Source organism: Pyrgilauda ruficollis, unplaced genomic scaffold (genome assembly GCF_017590135.1).
Source record: "Pyrgilauda ruficollis isolate IOZ18807 unplaced genomic scaffold, ASM1759013v1 scaffold510, whole genome shotgun sequence".
Taxonomy (NCBI): domain Eukaryota; kingdom Metazoa; phylum Chordata; class Aves; order Passeriformes; family Passeridae; genus Pyrgilauda; species Pyrgilauda ruficollis.
Window position 1 is genome coordinate 38,645 of NW_024526712.1, and position 25,035 is coordinate 63,679.

At 66.5% G+C, this 25,035-nt stretch overlaps 1 protein-coding gene across 1 annotated transcript in view; it reads left to right on the plus strand.

The window, feature by feature from the left end:
- LOC121360550 (plectin-like) overlaps nt 1–18,882 on the plus strand; it is a gene marked incomplete at its 5' end in the record, with an annotated part of 55,191 nt that extends 36,309 nt beyond the window's left edge. Inside the window, 25 exons of the mRNA XM_041480457.1 lie at nt 63–164; nt 289–390; nt 1,274–1,420; nt 2,538–2,693; nt 6,505–6,702; nt 6,770–6,898; nt 7,785–7,955; nt 8,055–8,210; nt 8,759–8,965; nt 9,489–9,608; nt 9,871–10,040; nt 11,503–11,662; nt 12,407–12,604; nt 13,812–13,937; nt 14,207–14,350; nt 15,401–15,589; nt 16,168–16,282; nt 16,355–16,521; nt 16,860–17,022; nt 17,096–17,250; nt 17,332–17,406; nt 17,827–17,944; nt 18,096–18,280; nt 18,361–18,481; nt 18,605–18,882. Of these exons, the coding sequence (XP_041336391.1) occupies nt 63–164; nt 289–390; nt 1,274–1,420; nt 2,538–2,693; nt 6,505–6,702; nt 6,770–6,898; nt 7,785–7,955; nt 8,055–8,210; nt 8,759–8,965; nt 9,489–9,608; nt 9,871–10,040; nt 11,503–11,662; nt 12,407–12,604; nt 13,812–13,937; nt 14,207–14,350; nt 15,401–15,589; nt 16,168–16,282; nt 16,355–16,521; nt 16,860–17,022; nt 17,096–17,250; nt 17,332–17,406; nt 17,827–17,944; nt 18,096–18,280; nt 18,361–18,481; nt 18,605–18,651 (3,621 nt within the window). The remainder of the gene's footprint in view (nt 1–62; nt 165–288; nt 391–1,273; nt 1,421–2,537; nt 2,694–6,504; nt 6,703–6,769; nt 6,899–7,784; nt 7,956–8,054; nt 8,211–8,758; nt 8,966–9,488; nt 9,609–9,870; nt 10,041–11,502; nt 11,663–12,406; nt 12,605–13,811; nt 13,938–14,206; nt 14,351–15,400; nt 15,590–16,167; nt 16,283–16,354; nt 16,522–16,859; nt 17,023–17,095; nt 17,251–17,331; nt 17,407–17,826; nt 17,945–18,095; nt 18,281–18,360; nt 18,482–18,604) is intronic.
- Between the last annotated feature and the right edge of the window lie 6,153 nt (nt 18,883–25,035).

The window sequence follows — 25,035 nt, forward strand, 5'->3', positions numbered from 1 at the left end:
TCCATCCCGTCCCCCATGTCCCATCCCCCTGTGCCACCGCTGACCCCCGTGCCCGGCCGCAGCTCTACTCCTCCTGGCACAGCCTGAGCCGCGTGTGGACGGAGCGGAACGGGCGCCTCGAGGAGCAGCTCCAGGCCGCCCTCAGCTACCAGGACACCATGCAGGTGGGTGCGGGGACCCTCAGGCAGATCCCCCACGGAGGAATCTCCCTCCTGTCCCCGCTCAGGGGTCTGAGGGACCGTGGGGCCACCATGGGGCCCCCCAACCCCGCGTGTTCCCTGTCCCCAGCGGCTGCTGGAGTGGCTGGACGCCGCCGAGCTGCGCATCGCCGAGGAGTTCCTGGTGGGCGGGGACCTGGACATGGTGCAGCAGCAGCTGGCGGAGCTCAAGGTACCGTGCTGTGCCGTGCTGGGCCGTGGTGTGCCGTGCCAAACCGTGCTGTGCTGTGCTGCACCGTGCTGTGCCACGCCAAACCGTGCTGTGCCACGCCGGGCTGTGCTGTGCCGCGCCAAACCATGTTGTGCTGCACCAAACCGTGCTGTGCTATGCCAAACCATGCTGTGCCACGCCGGGCCGTGCTGTGCCGCGCCAAACCATGTTGTGCTGCACCAAACCGTGTGCCACGCCAAACTGTGCTGTGCCGTGCCGGGCTGTGCTGTGCTGCACCAAACCGTGCTGTGTCAGGCCATGCTGTGCCGGGCTGTGCTGTGCCACGCCAAACCATGCTGTGCCGCACCAAACCATGCCGTGCCATGCCAAACCATGCCGTGCTATGCCAAACCATGCCGTGCCGCACCAAACCATGCCGTGCCATGCCAAACCATGCCGTGCTATGCCAAACCATGCCGTGCCGCACCAAACCATGCCGTGCCGCACCAAACCATGCTGTGCTATGCCAAACCATGCCGTGCCACGCCGGGCTGTGCTGTGCCACGCCAAACTGTGCTGTGCCGCACCAAACCGTGCTGTGCCAGGCAGTGCTGTGCCAGACAGTGCTGTGCCAGGCAGTGCTGTGCCATGCCATGCCCTGATCCCCAGCGGCTGGCAGGGGCAGGGAGGGCAGCGGGAGCTCCAGGCAGAGGTGGGATGGATTGGGATGGCGGGTTGGACAGTGCCAGTGCCCCAGTGCTCTGGGTAGCCAAGTCCTGCCTGGCATGGCCCAGCCCTGTCCCCACGAGTCCCTGGGGGGATTGGGCACCCCCCCAGGAGCAGGTCAGGGCCCAGGTGCCTGTGCCGTGCCCTGGCATCAGGCAGACCCTGTGCCACCTCGCAGGAGTTCAAGCGGGAGCTGTACCAGTGCAAGGTGGATGTGGAGAGCCTGCGGCACCAGGGGGGCGCGGGGCAGGGGAACCCCCCAGCCGCGCTCAGCGACTTCCGCCAGCGCTGGGACCACCTGGAGGAGGAGATCGTCAGCCGGCAGGTGGGGAGGGGGCACGGGGGGCACAGGGCAGGGCTGGCAGGACAGGTGGGGTGCCATGAATGTGCTGGGTGGGCACGTCCTGTGGTGCTGGGTCAGCGTGGGGGGTTCCAAGTGGGCACTGGGTGGGCACTGGGTGGGTGTGCAGGGCCATGTGGTCCCTGGTTGGACACTGGGTAGGCACCAGATGGTTGCCCGGGGCTGTGTGGGCTCTGTGTGGGCACCGAGTGGGCAGTGGGTGGGTGCACAGCGCTGGGTGGGCACTGGGTGGGTGCCCGGGGCTGTGTGGGCACTGACTGGGCACTGGGTGGGCACTGGGTGGGTGCCCGGGGCTGTGTGGGCACTGAGTAGGCAGTGGGGTGGGTGCACAGGACTGGGTGGATGCTGGGTGGGCAGTGGGTGGGCACTGGGTGGGTGCCAGGGGCTCTGTGGGTGCCCAGGGCCGTGTGGTCACTGGTTGGGCAGTGGGTGGGTGCCCAGGGCTGTGTGGATACTGGGTGGGCACTGGGTGGGCACCGAGTGGGCAGTGGGTAGGTGCACAGCACTGGGTGGGCACTGGGTGGGTGCCCGGGGCTGTGTGGGCACTGGGTGGGCACTGGATGGATGCCCAGGGCCATGTGGGCACTCGGTGGGCACTGGGTGGGTGCCAGGTGCTCTGTGGGTGCCCGGGGCTGGGTGGGCACTCGGTGGGCACTGGGTGGGTGCACAGGGCTGGGTGGACACCGGATGGGTGCCGTGTGCTCTGTGGGTGCCCAGGGCCGTGTGGGCACCGGGTGGGCACCGGGTGGGTGCCGTGTGCTCTGTGGGTGCCCAGGGCTGTGTGGTCACTGGGTGGGCACCGGGTGGGTGCCGTGTGCTCTGTGGGTGCCCAGGGCCGTGTGGGCACTCGATGGGCACCGGGTGGGTGCTCTGTGGGTGCCGTGTGCTCTGTGGGTGCCCAGGGCCGTGTGGGCACTCGATGGGCACCGGGTGGGTGCTCTGTGGGTGCCGTGTGCTCTGTGGGTGCCCAGGGCCGTGTGGGCACCGGGTGGGCACTGGGTGGGTGCCGGGTGCTCTGTGGGTGCCCAGGGCCGTGTGCACTGCCCTTTCTTCCCCCGACACCGCGTCTCCCCCCCGGCAGCACCAGCTGGAGGCGGCGCTGCTGGGGCTGGGGCAGTTCCAGCACCAGCTGGCCGAGCTGCTGCAGTGGCTGAGCCGCACCGGGGAGCAGCTGCGCGGCCCCGCGCCCCTGCGGCCCGACCTGCAGAGCTGCGAGATCGAGCTGGCCAAGCACAAGGTGAGGCTGCACGGGGGCCCGGGGGACACGTGGTCACAGCCACAGTCACACTGCCAGGGTGGGTGTGTCCTGGGGGTCCTGGCCGTGGTGGTACCCCAGGGTGGGTGTCCTGGGTGTGACAGGGCAGGGGCTTGGTGGGCAGTACCATGGCACAGCCGCCCCCGGTGTGGGCAGTGCCCTGGGCTGCCCCCAATGTGGGCAGTGCCCTGGGCTGCCCCCAATGTGGGCAGTGCCCTGGGCTGCCCCCGGTGTGGGCAGTGCCATGGCACGGGCAGCCCCCGGTGTGGGCAGTGCCCTGGGCAGCCTCTGGTGTGGGCAGTGCCATGGCACGGGCAGCTCCCGGTATGGGCAGTGCCCTGGGCAGCTCCCAATGTGGGCAGTGCCCTGGGCTGCCCCCGGTGTGGGCAGTGCCCTGGGCAGCTCTCGTTATGGGCAGTGCCCTGGCACGGGCAGCCCCCGGTGTGGGCAGTGCCCTGGGCAGCTCTCGTTATGGGCAGTGCCCTGGGCTGCCCCCGGTGCCTGGGTGTCCCTGTGGTGCCACCCCTGTGCCCCGGCATTCCCGTGGTGTCTCCAGGCCTGGGTGTCACTGTGGTGCCACCCCTGTGCCCCGGCACTCCCGTGGTGTCTCCAGACCTGGGTGTTCCTGTGGTGCCACCCCTGTGCCCCGGCACTCCCGTGGTGTCTCCAGGCCTGGGTGTCCCTGTGGTGCCACCCCTGTTCCCCGGCCACCTCCCTGGCACTAGTGCCCCCTACACCCTGTCCCCCCGGGGCACTGCTGACCCCCTGCGCCCTGTCCATCCCGTCCCCCATGTCCCATCCCCCTGTGCCACCGCTGACCCCCGTGCCCGGCCGCAGCTCTACTCCTCCTGGCACAGCCTGAGCCGCGTGTGGACGGAGCGGAACGGGCACCTCGAGGAGCAGCTCCAGGCCGCCCTCAGCTACCAGGACACCATGCAGGTGGGTGCAGGGACCCTCAGGCAGATCCCCCACGGAGGAATCTCCCTCCTGTCCCCGCTCAGGGGTCTGAGGGACCGTGGGGCCACCATGGGGCCCCCCAACCCCGCGTGTTCCCTGTCCCCAGCGGCTGCTGGAGTGGCTGGACGCCGCCGAGCTGCGCATCGCCGAGGAGTTCCTGGTGGGCGGGGACCTGGACATGGTGCAGCAGCAGCTGGCGGAGCTCAAGGTACCGTGCTGTGCCGCGCTGGGCCGTGGTGTGCCGTGCCAAACCGTGCTGTGCTGTGCTGCACCGTGCTGTGCCACGCCAAACCGTGCTGTGCCACGCCGGGCCGTGCTGTGCCGCGCCAAACCATGTTGTGCTGCACCAAACCGTGTGCCACGCCAAACTGTGCTGTGCCGTGCCGGGCTGTGCTGTGCTGCACCAAACCGTGCTGTGCCATGCCAAACTGTGCTGTGCCACACCAAACTGTGCTGTTCCAGGCCATGCTGTGCTGTGCTGTGCTGCACCAAACCGTGCTGTGTCAGGCCATGCTGTGCCGGGCTGTGCTGTGCCACGCCAAACCATGCTGTGCTATGTGTGGGTGTCCTGGCCATGGTGGCACCGCAGGGTGGGTGTCCTGGCTGTGGTGGCACCCCAGGGTGGGTGTCCTGGCCATGGTGGCACCGCAGGGTGGGTGTCCTGGCTGTGGTGGCACCCCAGGGTGGGTGTCCTGGCCATGGTGGCACCGCAGGGTGGGTGTCCTGGCTGTGGTGGCACCCCAGGGTGGGTGTCCTGGCCATGGTGGCACCGCAGGGTGGGTGTCCTGGCTGTGGTGGCACCCCAGGGTGGGTGTCCTGGCCATGGTGGCACCGCAGGGTGGGTGTCCTGGCTGTGGTGGCACCCCAGGGTGGGTGTCCTGGCCATGGTGGCACCGCAGGGTGGGTGTCCTGGCTGTGGTGGCACCCCAGGGTGGGTGTCCTGGCCATGGTGGCACCGCAGGGTGGGTGTCCTGGCTGTGGTGGCACCCCAGGGTGGGTGTCCTGGCCATGGTGGCACCGCAGGGTGGGTGTCCTGGCTGTGGTGGCACCCCAGGGTGGGTGTCCTGGCCATGGTGGCACCGCAGGGTGGGTGTCCTGGCTGTGGTGGCACCCCAGGGTGGGTGTCCTGGCCATGGTGGCACCGCAGGGTGGGTGTCCTGGCTGTGGTGGCACCCCAGGGTGGGTGTCCTGGCCATGGTGGCACCGCAGGGTGGGTGTCCTGGCTGTGGTGGCACCCCAGGGTGGGTGTCCTGGCCATGGTGTCACCTCAAGGTGGGTGTCCCAGCTGTGGTGGCACCCTGAGGCTGGGGGTCCTGGCCACAGGTCACCCCAAGGTGGGTCCTGGCCGTGGTGCCACCCTCAGGGTGGGTGTCCTGGGTGTGGTGGCACCCCAGGGTGGGTGTCCTGGCCATGGTGGCACCCCCAGGGTGGGTGTCCTGGCTGTGATGGCACGCCAGGCTGGGGGTCCTGGCCATGGTGGCACCCCAGGGTGGGTGTCCCAGCTGTGGTGGCACCCTGAGGCTGGGGGTCCTGGCCATGGTGGCACCCCAGGGTGGGTATCCTGGCCATGGTGGCACCCCCAGGGTGAGTGTCCTGGCCATGGTGGCACCCCAGGGTGGGTGTCCTGGCCCTGGTGGCACCCCCAGGGTGGGGGTCCTGGCCATGGTGTCACCCCCAGGATGGGTGTCCTGGTTGTGCTGGTGCTCCAGGGTAGGTATCCTGGCCGTGGTGCCACCCTCAGGGTGTGTGTCCTGGCTGTGATGGCACTCCAGGCTGGGGGTCCTGGCCATGGTGGCACCCCAGGGTGGGTGTCCTGGCCACAGGGTGCTGCCTGGCCCCTCCTCGTGTGCTGCCTCAGCAGGGCCGGGCAGGCTGCAGCACAGGGACGCGTCCCCTCCCGCTGTGACACCACGGGAGGAATGAGCTGTCCCAGTGCCCCTTGCCTGGGCACGCTCCTGACGTGCCTGACGCGGGCGAGGCTGCGCGGGCCGGGCTGTCCCCAGGCCGGGGGGGCCGTGCAAAGGGTACCTGTCCCCTGTGCGCCTGTCCCGGCCACCCCGCTGCCACGAGTCGGCAAATCCTGTCCCTCGGCCCTGCCCCGCACCCTGATTTTCACCCTGTGCCCGCGCTGGTGAGATCACACCTTGAGTGCTGTGTCCAGTTCTGGGCCCTCAGTTTGGGAAGGATGTTGAGACGCTTGAGTGTGTCCAGAGGAGGACAACGAGGCTGGTGAGGGAACACAAGCCCTGTGAGGAATGTCTGAAGGAGCTGGGGTTGTTTAGCCTGGAGAAGAGGAGGCTCAGGGGTGACCTTATTGCTCTCTACAACTTCCTGAAGGGAGGTTGCAGACAGCTGGGGGTTGTCTCTTCCACAGGGCAGCACTGACAGAACCAGAGGACACAGTCTCAGCTACGTCAGGGAAGCCATAGGTTGGATATTAGGAAAAAATTGTCACTGAAAGAATAATAAAGTACTGGAATGCTCTTCCCAGGGAGGCGGTAGAACCAGCATCTCTGGACGTGTTTAAAAAAAGGCTGGACATGGCACTTGGTGCTACAGTCTAGTTGAGGTGTTAGGGCATGGGTTGGACTCGATGATCTTAGAGCTTCCATCCTCATTATTCTGTGGTTCTGTGATTCTGAGATAAGAGCCCTGGCACCCCCTTGGAGGCACCCACGGGTGCCATCCCTGCCCAGGGTGGCACCCCCAGTCCCCAGGGCTGTGGTGGCAGCGGTTCTGCGGGCAGCAGAGCTGTCTCGGGGCGCGGGGCTTTAGGAACGCGGGGCGTGGGTGCCCCTGCCCCAGCCATGACCCCGCCGCTCTGCTCCGTCCCCAGGTGCTGCGCACCGACGTGATGTCCCACGCCCGCACGGTGCAGTCGGTGACCGAGGCTGGCCAGGGGCTGCTGCTCTCCAGCCTGGGCGAGAGCGTGGAGGGGCTGCAGCGCAGCCTGCAGCAGCTGGAGCAGCACTGGGAGCTGGTGCGCAGCGAGACCGAGAGCCGGCAGCTGGAGCTGGAGAACAACCTCAGCCAGGTACGGCCGCGGCACCGCGGCGCTGCCGGGCGCTGCCGGCCGGCACTGAGCCCCGCCTCTCCCCCAGGTGCAGGACATCACGCTGGAGATCACGGAGCTGCTGCAGTGGCTGGAGCAGGTGGAGCTGCAGCTCTTCTGCTCCAAGCCGGCCTGGGGTCACCCAGATGCCACCAAAGAGAAGCTCAACGCGCACCTGGTGAGAACCAGCGTTAGCCCGGGCCCTGCTAGAGACCTGTTGGTCTCTTGGGGGGACGTGTGCTCCAGATCTGCCCTTCCCCACGCTGCTGGGCCAGGATCCTTCTCTGCTGCCTCTTCTCTGCAGCCAGGCAGAGCCTGGTGCCCCTCCCTCAGCTGCTCCAGCTCTGTAAGACAGAGCAGGAGCCATCCTTGTCCTTGTCCCTTTCCCGGGAACTGTTCCTGTCCCCATCCACATCCCTGTCTTCATCCCCTCTCCCTGTTCACTGTTGCTGTCTCCCTTGTCCCCATCCTCTGTCTGTTCCCACCCCTGTCCCCTGTCTACTTTAGCTGACCCCTCCACATCCCCATCCCTGTCCCCTTTCTCATCCCCATCCCTCCTCTGTCTGTTCCCACCCCTGTCCCCTGTCTACTTTAGCTGACCCCTCCACATCCCCATCCCTGTCCCCCTTCTCATCCCCATTCCTGTTCCCATTCCCATCCCTGTTCCCGTTTCTGTTCCCATCCCCATTCCCATCCCTGTTCCTGTTCCCATCCCCATTCCCAGCCCCGTTCCCATCCCCATCCCTGTACCTGTCACCCTGCCTGCCCCATCCACATCCCCATCCCTGTCCCCCTTCCCATCCCCATCACTGTTCCCGTTCCCATCCCCATCCCTGTCCCTATCCCCCCATTCCCATCCCCATCCCCATTCCCATCCCCCTTCCCATCTGTTTCCAGCCCCATTCCCATCCCCGTTCCCAGCCCCATTCCCATCCCTGTACCCGTCACCCTGCCTGCTCCATCCGTACCCTCATCCCTCCCCCATCCCACTCCGTGTCCCCTCCTGGCCCTGCCCACTGTCCCGCTGCTGATGCCGGTGCCCGGCCGTCGCGCTGTCCCGGCAGGAGCTGTGCCGGGAGCTGGAGGCGCGGGCCGTTTCCTACCGGGGGCTGCGGGAGCGGCTGCAGCGCCTGCTGGACTCGTGCCGCGCCGGCCGGCCCTGCAGCACCGAGCACAGCCTGCGGCTCCTCGAGCAGAAGTGGGAGAGCGTCCAGGCCGAGGCCCAGGAGAGGAAGGTGTGCGGGGTGGTGGGGGGCTGCGACCCCCGGGGGGCTCACCCTGACCGGGTCAGGAGCAGGGGAGCCCGTGCCCACCGGTGCCCGTCCCCCGCTCAGGAGCGCCTGGCCGAGGGGCTGACGGTCACCACCGAGTTCCACGGCTCCGCGCAGGAGCTGCTGCGCTGGGTGGCCCACGCCGAGGAGCTGCTGGGGTCCCCCGCGCCCCCCAGCTTCGTCCTGGACACCGTCACCGCGCAGATCCAGGAGCACAAGGCAAGAGCGGGCGCCGTGCCCTCAGGGCCGGTTCGTGGAGCTGGGGTCTGCCCGAGGGGTGCTGTGTGGCACCTGGAGGGTGCCCGGGGCCAGTGGCATGTGTGTCCTTGTCGCAATGTGACACGGAATGAACGACACTCGCACGCTGAGGTGTCCCAGGCAAAAAAAAAGGTGCCTTTATTTCCGGAGCTCAATATTTATAGAATTCCAAAAGTGACCATGGACTGGAGGATGAAATTGCCACCTCTTCAACCACACTAGTCAAACCAAAAGTCCATCAATTCTCTCCTCCTCCAGAAAGGGACGCAAAACAATCATTATTTACGTGAAGAGTGCGTGAGACACTCCATTACAAAAATGCAAACATTTTTGTAAAGGCTTAGAAGAACTTCAGAAGAACAGGGCGATGTGTCCCCACCGCAGCGGACAGCTCTGCGCCCTGTCCCAGCACGTGCCTGGTGCTCCACGTCCCATCCTGGCACAGGTTGTGTCCGGGGGCTCCTCACCCACCCCAGGACCACCCTCACTCAGCTGCCCCCTCCCTGCAGGCCCTGGTGAAGGAGGCGAACGCCCACGGGGAGAAGCTGGGCGGCCTGGAGGCCGTGGCCGCGCGCCTGAAGGATTTCAGTCGGAAGCAGGACGGGGCCGTCATCCAGAACCTGGTGCTGGCGGCCCGGGAGCGGCTGGGCAAGGTCCTGCAGCGGGCAGCAGAGAGGGGGGCGGTGCTGGAGGAGGCCCGAAAACGCAGCAAGCAGGTACCGGGACACAGCCCGGGCTGGGGAGGGGGCTCTGCCCCTTGGTGGGCTGTGGACAGGGGCCTGGAGGGACAGGACAAGGGGGAATGGCTTCCCACTGCCAGAGGGCAGGGACGGATGGGATCTTGGGAGGGGATTCTTCCCTGTGAGGGGGGTTTCCCCAAGAAGCCGTGTCTGCCCCATCCTCGGACGTGTCCAAGCCAGGTTGGATGGGGTTTGGAGCACCCTGGGCTAGTGGGCTCCGTGCCCATGGCAGGGGGGTGGAACTGGATGGGTCCTTCCAACCCAAACCATCCCGGGACTGTTGCTTCCATGTCATGGGTCCTGCTGGCAGCTGTGCCAGGAAGGGACCACGCGGCTCCAGCGTTGTCACTGTGCTGTACTGGCCCGTGGTTTGCCCCGTGGTGGTGGCCAGGCCGTGCCGCTCCCTTGTGTGGCTCCATGGCTCCCGTTTGGGTGGCCCCAGACCCGCTTTGCCCCTGCGTGCCCCCCTCAGCCCCCACGGGCCTCCCTTCCGCTGCAGTTCAGCGAGTCCCGGCGGCTGCTTCTGGACTGGATGGACGAGGTGGAGCAGAGCCTGGAGGTGCCGCAGGACGCTGCCACCAGCCAGGAGGAGATCAAGTGCCAGCTGGCTGAGCACAAGGTGGGGCTGCCCCTTGTGCTCCTTGGCACAGGGGGTGCAGAACTGCACTTCTGGGGGCTGCAGAGGGGGGATCCCCAGCTCCCAGGGGGAACACCCAGAGCCAGAATGGTTGGGCAACAACCCAGGGCCATCCTGCAGCGTTGGGACACCTGGGGGGGAGTGTTGGGCCAAGGGATCCCAACTGCCCCAGAGCCCTTGGGGAAGAGGGGAGTCTCCCCCCACATCTGGGGGGGCCCAACACCCACCTGTGGGGCCCCTGCAGGCATTCCAGAAGGTGCTGCGGGCAAAGCGTCCGGTGTACGAGGCGACGCTGCGGAGCGGGCGGGCGCTGCGGGAAGGGGCGCGGCTGCCCCAGGACCTGCAGCCGCTGGAGGAGCTGCTGGGGGAGCTGAAGGAACGCTGGGATGCGCTCTGCAGCCACGCCGCGGAGAGGTGGGAACGGCGCGGGAGGGACTGCGCTGGGGTGGGGGTGAGGTGGGAGGGAGATGGGAATGGGCAGGGGATGGGGAAGGGGTGGGGATGCAGGTGGGATGGGATGGGAATGGGGATGGAAATGGTATGGGGTGGCACAGTCTGTTCTCTGCTCGCTCTGTGGGTCTCAGGCAGTGCCAGGACCTGTTCCTGTCCATAATGGCACTGCCAGGACCTGTCCCTCTCCATAATGGCACTGCAAGGACCCATCCCAATCCATAATGGCACTACCAGGACCCATCCCACTTCATGATGGCCCTGCCACGACCTGACCCAGTCCATAATGGCGCTGCCAGGACCCATCCCAGTCCATGGTGGCCCTGCCAGGACCCATCCCAGTCCATGGTGGCCCTGCCAGGACCCATCCCAGTCCATAATGGCACTGCCAGGACCCATCCACGTCCATGACGGCACCACCAGAACCCATCCCAGTCCATGGTGGCCCTGCCAGGACCTGTCCCAGTCCATAATGGCACTACCCGGACCCATCCCAGTCCATGGAGGCCCTGCCAGGACCCAGCCCAGTCCATGGTGGCCCTGCCAGGACCTGTCCCAGTCCATAATGGCACTACCCGGACCCATCCCAGTCCATGGAGGCCCTGCCAGGACCCAGCCCAGTCCATGGTGGCCCTGCCAGGACCTGTCCCAGTCCATAATGGCACTACCCGGACCCATCCCAGTCCATGGAGGCCCTGCCAGGACCCAGCCCAGTCCATGGTGGCCCTGCCAGGACCTGTCCCAGTCCATAATGGCACTACCCGGACCCATCCCAGTCCATGGAGGCCCTGCCAGGACCCAGCCCAGTCCATGGTGGCCCTGCCAGGACCTGTCCCAGTCCATAATGGCACTACCCGGACCCATCCCAGTCCATGGAGGCCCTGCCAGGACCCAGCCCAGTCCATGGTGGCCCTGCCAGGACCTGTCCCAGTCCATAATGGCACTACCCGGACCCATCCCAGTCCATGGAGGCCCTGCCAGGACCCAGCCCAGTCCATGGTGGCCCTGCCAGGACCTGTCCCAGTCCATAATGGCACTACCCGGACCCATCCCAGTCCATGGAGGCCCTGCCAGGACCCAGCCCAGTCCATGGTGGCCCTGCCAGGACCTGTCCCAGTCCATAATGGCACTACCCGGACCCATCCCAGTCCATGGAGGCCCTGCCAGGACCCAGCCCAGTCCATGGTGGCCCTGCCAGGACCTGTCCCAGTCCATAATGGCACTACCCGGACCCATCCCAGTCCATGGAGGCCCTGCCAGGACCCAGCCCAGTCCATGGTGGCCCTGCCAGGACCTGTCCCAGTCCATAATGGCACTACCCGGACCCATCCCAGTCCATGGTGGCCCTGCCATCTCTGTGTGGCGGCTCCGTGGGGTGCCCCCGCGGTGCCCCCGGGGGTCTCAGCGCGCCCCGTGCCCCTGGCAGGCAGCACAAGCTGGAGGAGAACCTGCTCTTCTCGGGCAAGTTCACGGACGCGCTGCAGGCGCTCATGGACTGGCTGTACCGCGCCGAGCCGCAGCTCAGCGAGGACGTGCCCGTCGGAGGGGACCGCGACCTGGTCGGGGACCTCGTGGACAAGCACAAGGTGGGTGGCGTGGGGGCTGCAGGGCCCCCCGGGCTGTGCCCGCCCTCCCTCTGGGGCAGGACGGGGCACTGCCCACTGGGGTGACCCCTGCTTGACCCCCAGTTTGTGCCCCTCAAACTGGGTACTGGGGCGTCGTGTGCCCCAGAGCCGAGAAGGGTTTGGGGTGCAGGGGAGCCCTATATCCACTGCTGAGAGGGTTTGGGGTGCACAGAAACACTGTGCCCTCTGCTGTGAGGGTTTGGGGTGCAGGAGAGCCCTATAACCACTGCTGTGAGGGTTTGGGGTGCAGGGGAGCCCTGTGCCCACTGCTGTGAGGGTTTGGGGTGCACAGAAACCCTGTACCCATTGCTGTTAGGATTTGGGGTGCAGAGGAACCCTGTGCCCAGTGCTGTAAGGGTTTGGGGTGCAGGGGAGCCCTATGCCCACTGCTGTGAGGTTTTGGGGTGCAGAGGAACCCTGTGCCCACTGCTGTGAGGATTTGGGGTGCAGGGGAGCCCTGTGCTCACTTTTTTAAGGGTTTGGAGTGCGGGGAAGCCCTGTGCTCACTTTTTTAAGGGTTTGGGGTGCAGGGGAGCCCTGTGCTCAGTTTTTAAACGGTTTGGGGTGCAGGGGAGCCCTGTGCCCACTGCTGTGAGGGTTTGGGGTGCAGGGGAGCCCTGTGCTCAGTTTTTAAAGGGGTTGGGGTGCAGGGGAGCCCTGCCCAGCGGTGGGGTGCCTGTCCCACCGTCCCGCCGTACCTGCCAGGTGTTCCAGAAGGAGCTGGGCAAGCGAGCCAGCTGCATCAAGACGCTGAAGCGCTCGGTGCGGGACCTGACGCGCGGCAGCAGCAGCGTGGACTCGCAGTGGCTGCAGCGGCAGGTGGAGGAGCTCAGCACCCGCTGGGACCTGGTCTGCAAACTCTCCCTGTCCAAGCAGGCCCGGCTGGAGGCGGCGCTGCGGCAGGTGAGGGCTGGGGGGCGGCCGGGGAGCCCCCGGCGTGGGGGGCACCAGGGGAACCCCCGGGGTGGGGTCTGCAACAGGAAAATGGGGGCTCCAGGGGGTGCTTGGCTGGTGGGTGGCCGTGTTTTGGGGAATGCTGTGTGGGGTGCTCAGCTGGTGGGTGGCCGTGTTTTGGGGGGTGCTCTGTGGGGTGCCCAGGTGTGGTGCGTGGCCATGTTTTGGGGGGTGCTCAGGCAGTGGGTGGCCGTATTTTGGGGGTGCTCAGGCGGTGGGTGGCCGTGTTTTGGGGGGTTCTCCATGGGGTGCTTGGCTGGTGGGTGGCTGCACTTCCAGGGTGGTGCCCAGGCATGGTGGGTGGCTTTGTTTTGGGGGGTGTTCTGTGGGGTGGTGGGTGGTCATGTTTTGGGGGGTGCTCAGGTGGTGGGTGGCTGTGTTTTGTGGGGTGCTCAGCAGGTGGGGGGCCGTGTTTTGTGGGGTGCTCTGTGGGGTGCCCAGGCATGGTGGGTGGCTGTGCTTTGGGGGGTGCTGTGCTGGTAGGTGGCCGTGTTTTGGGGGGTTCTCCGTGGGGTGCTCACTGGTGGGTGGCCATGTTTTGGGGGGTTCTCCGTGGGGTGCCCAGGCATGGTGTGTGGCCATGCTTTGGGGGGTGCTCACTGGCAGGTGGCCGTGTTTTGGGGAGTGCTCGGCTGGTGGGTGGCCGTGTTTTGGGAGGTGGTCTGCTGGTGGGTGGCCGTGTTTTGGGCAGTTCTCTGTGGGGTGCTCACTGGCGGGTGGCCGTGTTTTGGGGGGTTCTCCGTGGGGTGCTCACTGGCGGGTGGCCGTGTTTGGGAGTGCTCCGGGCTGCCTGTGTGGCGTGGGGCTGTGCCGTTTGGGGCTCTCCGCGGGGCGCGGTGCTGCGTGGGGCTGTGCGGTTCTGTCGCAAGCTGCCCTGGCCGGGTGCCAGGCTGCCTGCTGCGGGTGCCTGTTGCGGGCGTGAGCGTGTGCAGCGTGCCCGCGTGGCCCGGGAGGGTCAGAGGAAATCCTGCCCGCGTGCAGAGCGGGGTGCGGGCTCTCCCCTCGCTCCCGCCGTGGGCTTGGCAGCAGCTTTCCCTGGGCACGGCGCCCGTGCCAGGGGCTTGCCCACCCAGCAAGGCTCAGGGACTGCCCAGGAGGTTCAGGGGGCTCAGGGGGTGCCGGGTGGGCGCTGAGCGGGTCCCCGCTGTCGTGGCAGGCGGAGGAGTTCCACACGCTGGTGCACTCCTTCCTGGGGCGCCTGACCGAGTCGGAGAAGACCCTCAAGTACGGAGTGTTCCCCGAGGAGGAGGCAGCCGTGCAGGAGTGCCAGGCCCAGCTGCAGGTGGGTGCCAGCCCCCCCAGCCCCCCGGTTTTGGCTCCAGCTTTGCTCCAGCACCTCCATCACCGGGGTCAGCCGGCCCCAGCTGGGCTGTGGGATCCCCACAGAGCAAGACGTGGCATGCTGGGTGCCACCACTGAGAGGTTTGGGATGTTGGGTCCCACCACACCAAAACCACGGGGTTTGAGGCCCCAAGTGCCCTGAGGTGGGGAGATTTGGGCACCCCCGCCCCAGTCTGGAGGGCTGACAGTGCCACGTCCGTGTCCCCCCAGGAGCTGATGCAGTCCTTGCAGTGCCAGCAGCTGGAGCTGGAGTGCATCACCTCGCTGGGGGAGGAGATCCTCAGCACCTGCCACCCTGACTCCGTCATCACCATCAAATCCTGGGTCACGGTCGCCAAGAGCCGCTTCCAGGAGGTGAGACAGGTGCCCCGTCCCCATCCCTGCCCGGGGGGGCAGAGTGGCACCCAAACCTGGGGAAAGCATGGCCCCACACTCTTGTGAACACCTTAATGTGGAGACACGAGGCTTGATTCTATGTTTTAGAAGGTTGGTTTATTATATTATGATGTATTTTATATTAAAATACTACATTAAAACGACACTAAAAGAATAGAGAGGAAAAGATCATCAGAAGGCTGGGAAGAACAGGAACAGAATGCATAACAAAATTTTGGCACCTCAGCACAGGTGGCTGTGATTGGTCGTCAATTGAAAACAATCCACATGGACCAATGGAAGATGCACAGTAACAATAGTTATTGTTTACATCTCTCTCCTGAGGCTCCTCAGCTTCCCAGGAGGGAAAAATCCTAGCAAAGGATTTTTCATAAAATATCATGGCTATACCTGTCCCACTGCCCCACGCCTCTCCCACCACCAGGGACTGCCAGGTGCAGCCCCCCAACCAGAGCATTGCAGGATCTGGGGGGTGCTCGGCCCCCGGGGGTCTTGGCCTTGCTATTGTCACCCCACGGTCCCCCACCCTGTGGCCTCACGGGGTCACCTGGGGCCTCCACAGCCCCCCTGGATGGTGGTGGCTCATTCCTGGGCAACCACCAGGCAGCTGAGGCAGGGAAACTGGGGGCAGTGTCCTAGGGACCCTCACCCCAGACCATGCTCCCACAGCGGCCCAGAGCCTCCCTGGGTTGCTCTGGATTTGTAGGTAAGAGGCTCCTGGCACTCCTGGGACTGGTCTGGCGAGTTCAGCCGATCCCACACAAAGCCCTTACTGAGCAGAGACCTGCAGGATCTGCTCTGGATCTGCCCTGGGGCTGCCCCCCTCACCCCCCTCGCCCCAAAACGGGACAGCAGCCGGCATGGCCACAGAGCACAGACCTGGGGACGCTCGGCATGTGGGGGCAGCACCCCCAGCCCTGCCCCAGCTGCCCAGCAGGAGCCTGGTGCTGCCCCAATGGGGTGCCATCCCCGTGTCCCCGCGCCCCACGGGCCCCGGCCGCCCTGCAGGTGCTGAGCTGGGCGCAGCAGCAGGGCGAGCGGCTGCGGGCGCAGGCGGCCGCGCTGGCGGCCGAGCGGGAGGAGACGGAGCAGCTGCTGGACTGGATCACGGCGGCCGAGGAGGCGCTGGGGCTGCGCGACCAGGAGCCGCTGCCCGAGGAGGCCGAGCAGCTGGAGGAGCTCAGTGCCCAGCACGCGGTGAGGGACCCCGAACCCGGCTGGCCCTGGGGACCGCGGCACCCCCCGACACACCCCGACACAGCTGGGCCGGCAGCTGGCCCCACCGAGGGCTTTGGGGAGCACCGGGCTCCTGGGTGGTGCTTGCTTTGTCACAGGGGGTTGGGGGGCACGGGGGGGGGCTGTGGAGTATGGGGGGGGCTGTGGGAATATGGGGGGCTGGGGAGCATGGGGGGTCTGGGGAGCATGGTGGGGCTGTGGAGCATGGGGGGCCTGTGGAGCATGGTGGGCTGGGGAGCCCGGGGTGGGCTATGGAGCATGAAAGGATGTGGAGCACAGAGGGCTGTGGAGCACGGGTGGGCTGTGGAGCACGGGGGAGCTAAGGAGCACGGGGAGCTAAGGAGCACGGGGAGCTAAGGAGCACGGGGGTCTGGGGAGCACGGGGGGCTGTGGAGCACGNNNNGGGGATCATGGTGGACCACAGAGGGGCTGTGGAGCATGGGGGGCTGGGGAGCACAGGGGGGTCTGGGGATCATGGTGGGGCTGTGGAGTATGGGGGGCTCTACCGGCCAGCAATCAGCGCCATTGCTCCTCCCCAGGTGTTCATGGAGGAGCTGAACCGCAAGCAGCCTGACGTGGAGAAGGTGACCAAGAGCTGCAAGCGGAAGCTGGCGGTGGATCTGGGCCCCCCTGCCACCCGCCGACTGGCCACACGTAAGGAGCCCCCATCATTGCCCCCCACATCCCCCGGGACCCCCAGCCGCGCCCTCACCCCGCTCTCCGCAGGTCGCCGCAGCGGGGGGAAGGCGCAGGGCACGGCGGCCGTGCCGCTCGGGGGGCTGGAGCCCCAGACCCCCCTCATGGCCCAGCTGCTGCACCGCTGGCAGCAGCTCTGGCTGCTGGCCCTGGACCGGCAGTACCGGCTGGAGACGGCCCTGCAGCGCCTGCGGGAGGTAGGGCTGCCACCCAGGGGTCCCCCTGCCCTGGGGGTCCTGAGTAGCTCCTCTCATCTTCTGCCCATGGGCACCCCCGGCCAGGTCAAATGCAGATGGGGTCACCCTGTCCCAGCAGCTGGGGGTCCCATGGGTGCACCTTGACATCCCAGAGGGGCTGCTGGAGTCCTGTGCACCACGGAGTAGGGGGTCCTGGGCAGAGACCCCCCCCCCTTGCAGCCTTGTCAGGGCCAGGGCTGGGAGCAGCCAGGCTGTGGAGCTGAGGCTGGACGCGGGCACAGCGTGGGGGGCACGAGGGGGTCCTGCTGTGGTGTTCATCCCCTCTGTGCCCCTCCCAGCTGGAGGAGTTCGCGCACTTTGACTTCGGGGTCTGGAGGAAGCGCTACATGCAGTGGATCAGCCAGATGAAGTCCCGCGTCCTGGACGTGTTCCGCGGCATCGACAGGGACCAGGACGGGCGCATCAGCCAGCGGGAATTCGTCGAGAGCGTCCTCGCCTCCAGTGGGTGCCGGGGGGGCTGGAGGAGGCTGAAGGGGCCGGCACTGGGGGGCTGACGGTCCCTGTGCCCCCACAGAGTTCCCCACCAACGTCCTGGAGATGAATGCCGTGGCCACCATCTTTGACATGAACGGCGACGGCTTCATCGACTACTACGAGTTCGTCAGCGCCCTGCACCCCAACCGGGACCCGCTGCGCCGCTCCGCCGACGCCGATCAGATCCAGGACGAGGTGTGGGGGGGTCAGCGAGGGTGGGGGGCGACTGGAAGGGTGGACACCCCGCCTGGGGCTGAGCTGAGCGTGCCCCCGCAGGTGAACAGGCAGGTGGCCCAGTGCAACTGCGCCAAGCGCTTCCAGGTGGAGCAGATCAGCGCCAACAGGTACCGGGTAAGTGCCGAGCTGGGGTTCCGGCTTGCTCTGACACCTGTGCACGTCCCCGTGCCCCGTGCAGGGGTCCTGCAGTGCCCCTGTGCCGGGGCAGGGAGGGGGCACAGCCCCGTGCCCTGTGCAGGGGTCCTGCAGTGCCCATGTGCCGGGGCAGGGGGGGGGCACAGCCCCGTGCAGGGGTCCTGCAGTGCCCGTGTGCCAGGGCAGGGAGGGGGCACAGCCCTGTGCAGGGGTCCTGCAGTGCCCCTGTGCCAGGGCAGGGAGGGGGCACAGCCCCATGCCCCAAGGAGCCCGGCCCCTGTGGGAGGGCAGGGCCGCAGGGAGGGGCAGGTCTGGGTGCTGCCACCTGCTCTGGCACCCCTTCCCGATGCCCAGCCCTGCCAAAGCCCCCACCTTGCCCCAGCATCCCTCTCCCTGCAGTTCGGGGAGTCCCAGCAGCTGCGGATGGTGCGGATCCTGCGCAGCACCCTCATGGTGAGGGTGGGTGGGGGCTGGATCGCCCTGGATGAGTTCCTGGTGAAGAACGACCCCTGCAGAGGTGGGTGTGGGGGTCCCACACCGGGCACTCGTGTGGGGGTGTCCCCGTGCCCGGCGCGGTGCCTGTGGGGCCATGGGGGGCACAGCTTAGCGCACTCCCCAGGGTCTCGCACTGCTGGGACCCCATCACTCGCCCCCTCCGTTGTCCCCAGTGAAGGGAAGGACCAACCTGAAGATCAACGAGAAGTACCTGTCCTCCGACGTCTTCGGGGCCGCCGCCAGGTGTGCCGGCAACCAATCTGCGGCCTCCTCCAAAGTGCTGTCCCCGAGCCGCTCCAACTCCAGCCTCAGCCTCTACAGCAGCGCCTCGGCCCCCAGCAGCCCCCTGGCCAGGAAGGTAAGGGCCGTGGAGCCCCCCGTGAAGTCCCGATCCCCCCCAACCCACCCGCCGCGGGCGCTGACCCTCACCCTCCCCAGTCGGTGCTGCGGAGGACGCGCTCCGGGGACCGCTGTCCGCGCTCCCGGGGCTCGGGGCTGCCCGACGGAGCCGAGCTGCAGTTCAGCGCGGCTGAGGAGAGCCTGGCTGCGGCACCCCCAGGTGAGCGCCGCGGGGCTGGGGGGCACGGGGGAGCCGGGCTCGGTGTGCGCTGTGCCCGTCCCTCGCAGCGCTGGAGCCGCGGGCAGGAGAGCTCCGCGCTCCAGCCCCTCCGTGCCCCCGCAGAGCCGCCCGAAGGGTCCCCTCCGGAGCGCTGCAGCCCCTGCCGCTGACCCCCGCGCCCGCCCTGCGCCCAGCACCCTCGGCCGGCCCCACTCAGGACCCTCCTCCACCGGGCTGGAGGGCGGCGAAGCCGCGGCCGCGCCCCCCGCGGGTCTCCGGCCCGGCGCTGCGGCCCCCCGAGCGGGGCTGAGCTGTACGCCCGCCAGCGATCCCGCCGGGGCCCGTTCCAGAGGATATGCAAGTATCTCCCGACACCCACCAAGCCCCCGGGCTCTGGTCTCCCGCCCCACGGCTCCAGCGGGCGGCGAGGGGGGGGTCTGAGCCCCGGTGCCCCGCTCCGAGTGCCCGGGGCTGTGGGGCCAGCCGGGCCCCCCCCGCCGGGCCCTGCCCTTCTGCCGTGCCGCCAGCTCAGGGCGGCTGCGGTACCCCCGGCGTTCGGCCTTGCTGACGGGGGTCCCCATCGTGCCTCCCACGCCCCGGCGGGAGGTGGCCGGGCTCGGCAGCCGGGCACCGGGGACCCCCGGCCGGATGTCGAGCCCCGTTTCTGGTGCTAACCCTCACCCCTCGGCCTTCGGTGTGCGCGCACGGGCCCCCGGCTCTGGCCGCCCCCCGTCCCGGGGGTCCCGCCGCGGGCGGGGGTCCCCTGGCACGGGGCTGCACTCCCGTGCTACCGGCGGCACCGGCGGGCAGCGGGACCCCCGCCCTGCTGACGCATGCTCACCGTGCCACCCCGCTAACCGGACAGCAGTAGCGCTGAATGTAACCCCGGCCGGGCCCGCCCGCCGCCACAATAAACTGTAGTGAGGTTCCTTTTTCTATGAGCACCCCGTCTGTCCGTCCGTCCGTCCGTCCGCCCGCTCGGGGAGGGGCTCCACGCCATCCCTCGGAGGTTCCTTTTTCTATGAGCACCCCGTCTGTCCGTCCGTCCGTCCGTCCGTCCGCCCGCTTGGGGAGGGGCTCCACGCCATCCTTCAGCCTGCTTGCCCCTCTGCCCAAGCAGGGGTCCGTCGGTCTGTCTGTCTGCTCGGGGCGGGAGGCTGTACTCTGACTGGTGTGCTCACCCCGCTGTCAGGATGGGGAGCTGTAGTCCGTCAGTCTGTCTGTCTGCTCAGGACAAGGGGCTCCAGTCTGTCAGTCTGTCTGTCTGTCTGGACAAGGGGCTGCAGTCTGACAGTCTGTCCATCTGCTCAGGACAAGCGGCTACAGTCCTTCAGTCTGTCTGTCTGGACAAGGGGCTGCAGTCCATCAGTCTGTCCATCTGCTCAGGACAAGGGGCTACAGTCCTTCGGTCTGTCTGTCTGTTTCAGTCTGTCTGTCTGGACAAGGGGCTGCAGTCCATCAGTCAAGGGGTTGCAGTCCATCAGTCTGTCTGTCTGTGTCCTCAGGACAAGGGGCTGCAGTCCGTCAGTCAGTCTGTCTGTCTGGACAAGGGGCTGCAGTCTCAGTCTGTCCATCTGCTCAGGACAAGGGGTTGCAGTCCATCAGTCTGTCTGTCTGTGTCCTCAGGACAAGGGGCTGCAGTCCGTCAGTCCGTCCACCCCTCACTGTAGTCCCATCCCACAGCCGGTGCCCAGCAGGGTGGTGCCACTCGGTGGCCGGGCAGGGCCGGGTGTGCCCCAGCCGGTGCCACCGGCAGCACGGTGGCACTCGGTGGCCGGGCAGGGCCGGGTGTGCCCCAGCCGGTGCCACCGGCAGCACGGTGGCACTCGGTGGCCGGGCAGGGCCGGGTGTGCCCCAGCCGGTGCCACCGGCAGCACGGTGGCACTCGGTGGCCGGGCAGGGCCGGGTGTGCCCCAGCCGGTGCCACCGGCAGCGCCGCCCGGCGCCGGAGCCGCGGCTGGCGAGCCCCGGGCGCTGCAGCGGTGCCAGCAGGCACCGCCCCGCATCCCCTCCTTTCCGAGGAAGGCATTGCTGGCATTCCTGCTGGCATTCCTGCCGGCACCATCGCCCACCGTGGGCAGCACGGGGAGAGGCGGATCCCTGTCCCTGGGTGCTGGCCGCTTTTTGGACACCCCGCAGCCCCGAGGGCACCGGGAATGTCTGTGTCCAGCACGGTCCTGGCAGCTGTGCATCCATCACCTGCATGTCCCGTCCCAGCTGGGATGGGCCCAGCTGCCTGTCGGGATGGGATGGAGGCTCTGGTTGTGTCCCCACTCCAAGAGATGGGGGACACCTTGAGCATGGGACTGTCCTCAGGCGCTGCAGCACCACCACCCTCGCCTGGCACCTCCCTGCCTTGGGGGAGTGCCAGACCCCGCACACGAGGGCTGTGGCTGTTCTCTTTGATCCCCCGCCAGCACTGCCTGGCTGTCCCCTCCCAATCCCCATCCCCTTTGTCACCTGGCCGTGTCCTCACGGCTTCCGGCTCTGTTTTTGGACTGTTTCACCCAAAAAACCGTCTCTCCTCCACTTCTTTTCTGAATAAGCACGGAGCCAAAGAGTCCAGGCCTGGAATTGTGCCTGTGCTGGGCACATCCCTGGCCGTGCACAGAGAAACCCCCGGCACAGGTCAGAACCCTTTGCCACAGCCCCCCAAGAGCAGGGCTGAGCCCACGGCTCCTGGTGGCACAGCTGCCAACGCGTCCCGGGCTGGAACTCGCCAGCGCCAGTTGCGTTGCACATTCCTGTGCCTGTGGAAATCTCACCCACCACTCCCAGCTGGGGCAACGTGCCTGGCACCACCGGCATCACCGGCACCGCGGCTTGTGTCAGCCGCATCCCGAGCCCCAGGCAACGGCGCTGGCTTGGGAAGCAAAGACAGCAGGCACGGCGTGGCTGGGCCCACACCAAACTGCTTTGTGTTTTCGCTGTGGAGCAGCCCCCGGGCAGGAGACACGAGCTGTTAGTTGCCAGCGAGGCTGGCAGTGATACAATGGACAGACACACCCACGCGGAGCACAGGAATGGGAACACGGGAATCTCACCTGCTGGAACTTCACCGTCCTCAGGGAGATGAGGTGGGGAGCGGGGATGTCCTGGGAGAACCTCTGTGGCTCTCTGGGGCTGGGGTCTGCAGCACGTGCTGAATTTGAGGGATCACGTTGCCAGGGCAGCAGGTCAGCGGGTGGCAGCAGTGGGGAGTGGGGCTCCAGGTGGGACCATCATCCCCATGGTGGGACCATCAGCCCCAGATAGGACCTTCAGCCCCATGGTGGGACCATCAGCCCCATGGTGGGACCATCAGCCCCATGGTGGGGCCATTAGCTCCAGGTGGGATCATCAGCCCCATGGTGGGGCCATCAGCTCCAGGTGGGATCTTCAGCCCCATGGTGGGACCATCAGCCCCATGGTGGGATCATCAGCCCCATGGTGGGACCATCAGCTCCAGATGGGGCATCAGCCCCATGGTGGAACCATCACCCTCATGGTGGGACCATCAGCCTCATGGTGGGACCTTCAGGCCCAGATAGGATCATCAGCCCCATAGTGGGGCCATCAGCCCCATGGTGGGACCATCAGCCTCATGGTGGGGCCATCAGCCCCAGACAGGACCTTCAGCCCCATGGTGGGACCATCAGCCCCGTGGTGGGACCATCAGCCTCGGTGGCACCACCAGCTGTGAGCCCCTGAGCCCCTCAGCCCCATGGTGGGATCATCAGCCCCATGGTGGGACCATCAGCTCCAGATGGGGCATCAGCCCCATGGTGGAACCATCACCCTCATGGTGGGACCATCAGCCTCATGGTGGGACCTTCAGGCCCTTAGGATCATCAGCCCCAGATGGGATCATCAGCTCCAGATGAGGCCATCAGCCTCATGGTGGGACCATCAGCCCCATGGTGGGGCCATCAGCCTCATGGTGGGGCCACCAGCCCCAGATGGGATCATCAGCTCCAGATGGGGCCATCAGCCCCATGGTGGGACCATCAGCCTCGGTGGGACCACCAGCCGTGAACCCCTGAGCCCCCCCCCGAGAGCCCCATGGAAATCACCATCCTGCCCCATGGAAACCAACATCCTACACCATGGAAACCCCATCCTGCCCCATGGAAACCCCATCCTGCCCTATGGAAACCTCCATCCTGCTCCATGGAAATCACCAGCCTGCCCCATAGAAACCTCCATCCTATCCCACAGAAACCACCATCCTGCCCCACAGAAACCACCATCTTGCCCCATGGAAACCACAAACCTGCCACATGGAAACCAGCGTCCTGCCCCATGGAAGCCCCCAACCTGCCCCACGGAAACCTCCATCCTGCCCCATGGAAACCACCATCCTGCCCCATGGAAACCATTGTCCTGCCCCATGGAAACCCCATCCTGCCCCATGGAAATCACCATCCTGCCCCACAGAAACCTGCCATCCTGCCCCATGGAAACCACCATCCTGCCCCAGAGAAACCATCCTGCCCCAGAGAAACCACCATCCTGCCCTATGGAAAACACTGTCCTGCCCAATGTAAACCAAAATCCTGCTGTAGAGAAACCACCATCCTGCCCCATGGAAACCACCATCCTGCCCCATGGAAATCACCATCCTGCCCCACAGAAACCTGGGCCAGCGCATGTCCAAACACACTCGTGTGAGTGTGAGGAGCCATTTCCACGGCATGAATGTGCCTGAGCACCTGAGCTCCCACCTGTGGGCACGGCTCCAGGGCAGCAGAGCCCCAGCGGGCAGCTCGCAGCCCTGAGCTCAGCCCTGACCCCAGCCCGGGTGCTGGCTGCCCTCCTGCTCTGCCTCGGCCCTTCCCCAGCCCCTGCCCGCTGTGGATATCCTCAGTTCAGTCGAAGAAAGAACAGAGATTATTTCTCCCAGGCTGAGCCTGGGAATCTTAGAGAAAAAGACTCCAAACAATTATTATCTCTCTGTAACCATTGTTTATAGCTGTGGTTCTCCACGGTGTGCTATTCAGTCACCAAGAGTGTGAGATGTTTCTCTTTTGAGACCAATCAAGTCTCACCTTAGCGAGTCACATCATAAAAGACCCGCTACTTTCACTAATCGCTTTTGCCTTCTGATCCACCTGGAGTCTTTCTTTCCATCCCTGACTCAACAGCGTCAGCCCGGAGGGATGGGGAGGGTGGCTACTCACACCCAAGCTGGCCTGGCCCCCGGTGCTGCCACTGCTACTCCACCGGTGCCACCGGCAGCTCAGAGAACCCCCCAGAGCCGGGGCCTGGGCACTCTGCTGCTTGTCCTTGGGCTGTCCATGAGCCTGGACTGACGGCAGCTGGGACAGATGGACTCGGCGCAGGGGGCTTGTGCTGCGTGCTGAGCAGTGAGGGGCTGCGCTGGAGGCACGGGGTGGGAGCTCGGCCAGTGGCAGCAGTTTGTGGTGGGTGGAGTGACCCCTCTGCCAGCTCAGCCCAAGCTCCCTCCACTCCTGCCGGGACCCAGCCCCTTCCCCACAGCCCCTGCTGGAGCCGGGCATGGCAGCCCTGCCAGTGCGCCCATGACACCCACCTTGGCGGGCCACCAACCCTCCCACATGGGGTTCCTGCTGCAGGACAGCTCCCCCAGCACAGAGTGACCCCATCCCCGCGCCTCTGGGCTCCCCTTCCCCGCGGCCAGGGGCCCCGCAGCTTGGCTGGCACGGAAGGGGTGTCACCGAAGCTCCGGGAGCCACAGCCAGGGGAGAGGTGCCCAGGCTGGTCGCTCCTCGTCCTTGTCGGCAGCCGGGGAGCTTTGATGAAGCCGCTCGCGCTTTGGTTGGATTTGCCCAAATCGCAGCTGCTCATTACGGCTAATTAACGCTACAGCCCCTTCCCGCCCCGCGGGTGGCAGCAGCCGCCCTGCACTGGCAGGGGGAGCGTGGCAGGCTCAGCACGGCCCAGCACGGCCCAGAACAGACCAGCATGGAACAGAACAACCCAGCACGGCCCAGAAAAATCCAGTATGGCACAGAACAACCCAGCACGGCCCAGAACAAACCAGCACGGCCCAGAACAACCCAGCACGGCCCAGAACAACCCAGTATGGCACAGAACAACCCAGCACGGCCCAGAACAACCCAGTATGGCCCAGAACAACCCAGCACGGCCCAGAACAACCCAGCACGGCCCAGAACAACCCAGTATGGCACAGAACAACCCAGCATGGCTCAAAGCAACCCAGTACAGCCCAGAACAACCCAGCACAGCCCAGAACAACCCAGCATGGCACAGAGCAACCCAGCATGGCCCAGAACAACCCAGTATGGCCCAGAACAAGCCAGCACAGCCCAGAACAACCCAGTATGGCACAGAACAACCCAGCATGGCTCAAAGCAACCCAGTACAGCCCAGAACAACCCAGCACAGCCCAGAACAACCCAGCATGGCACAGAGCAACCCAGTATGGCCCAGAACAACCCAGCATGGCCCAGAACAACCCAGCACAGCCCAGAACTACCCAGCACGGCCCAGAACAACCCAGCATGGCACAGAACAACCCAGCACGGCCCAGAACAACCCAGCACAGCCCAGAACAACCCAGCACAGCCCAGCAC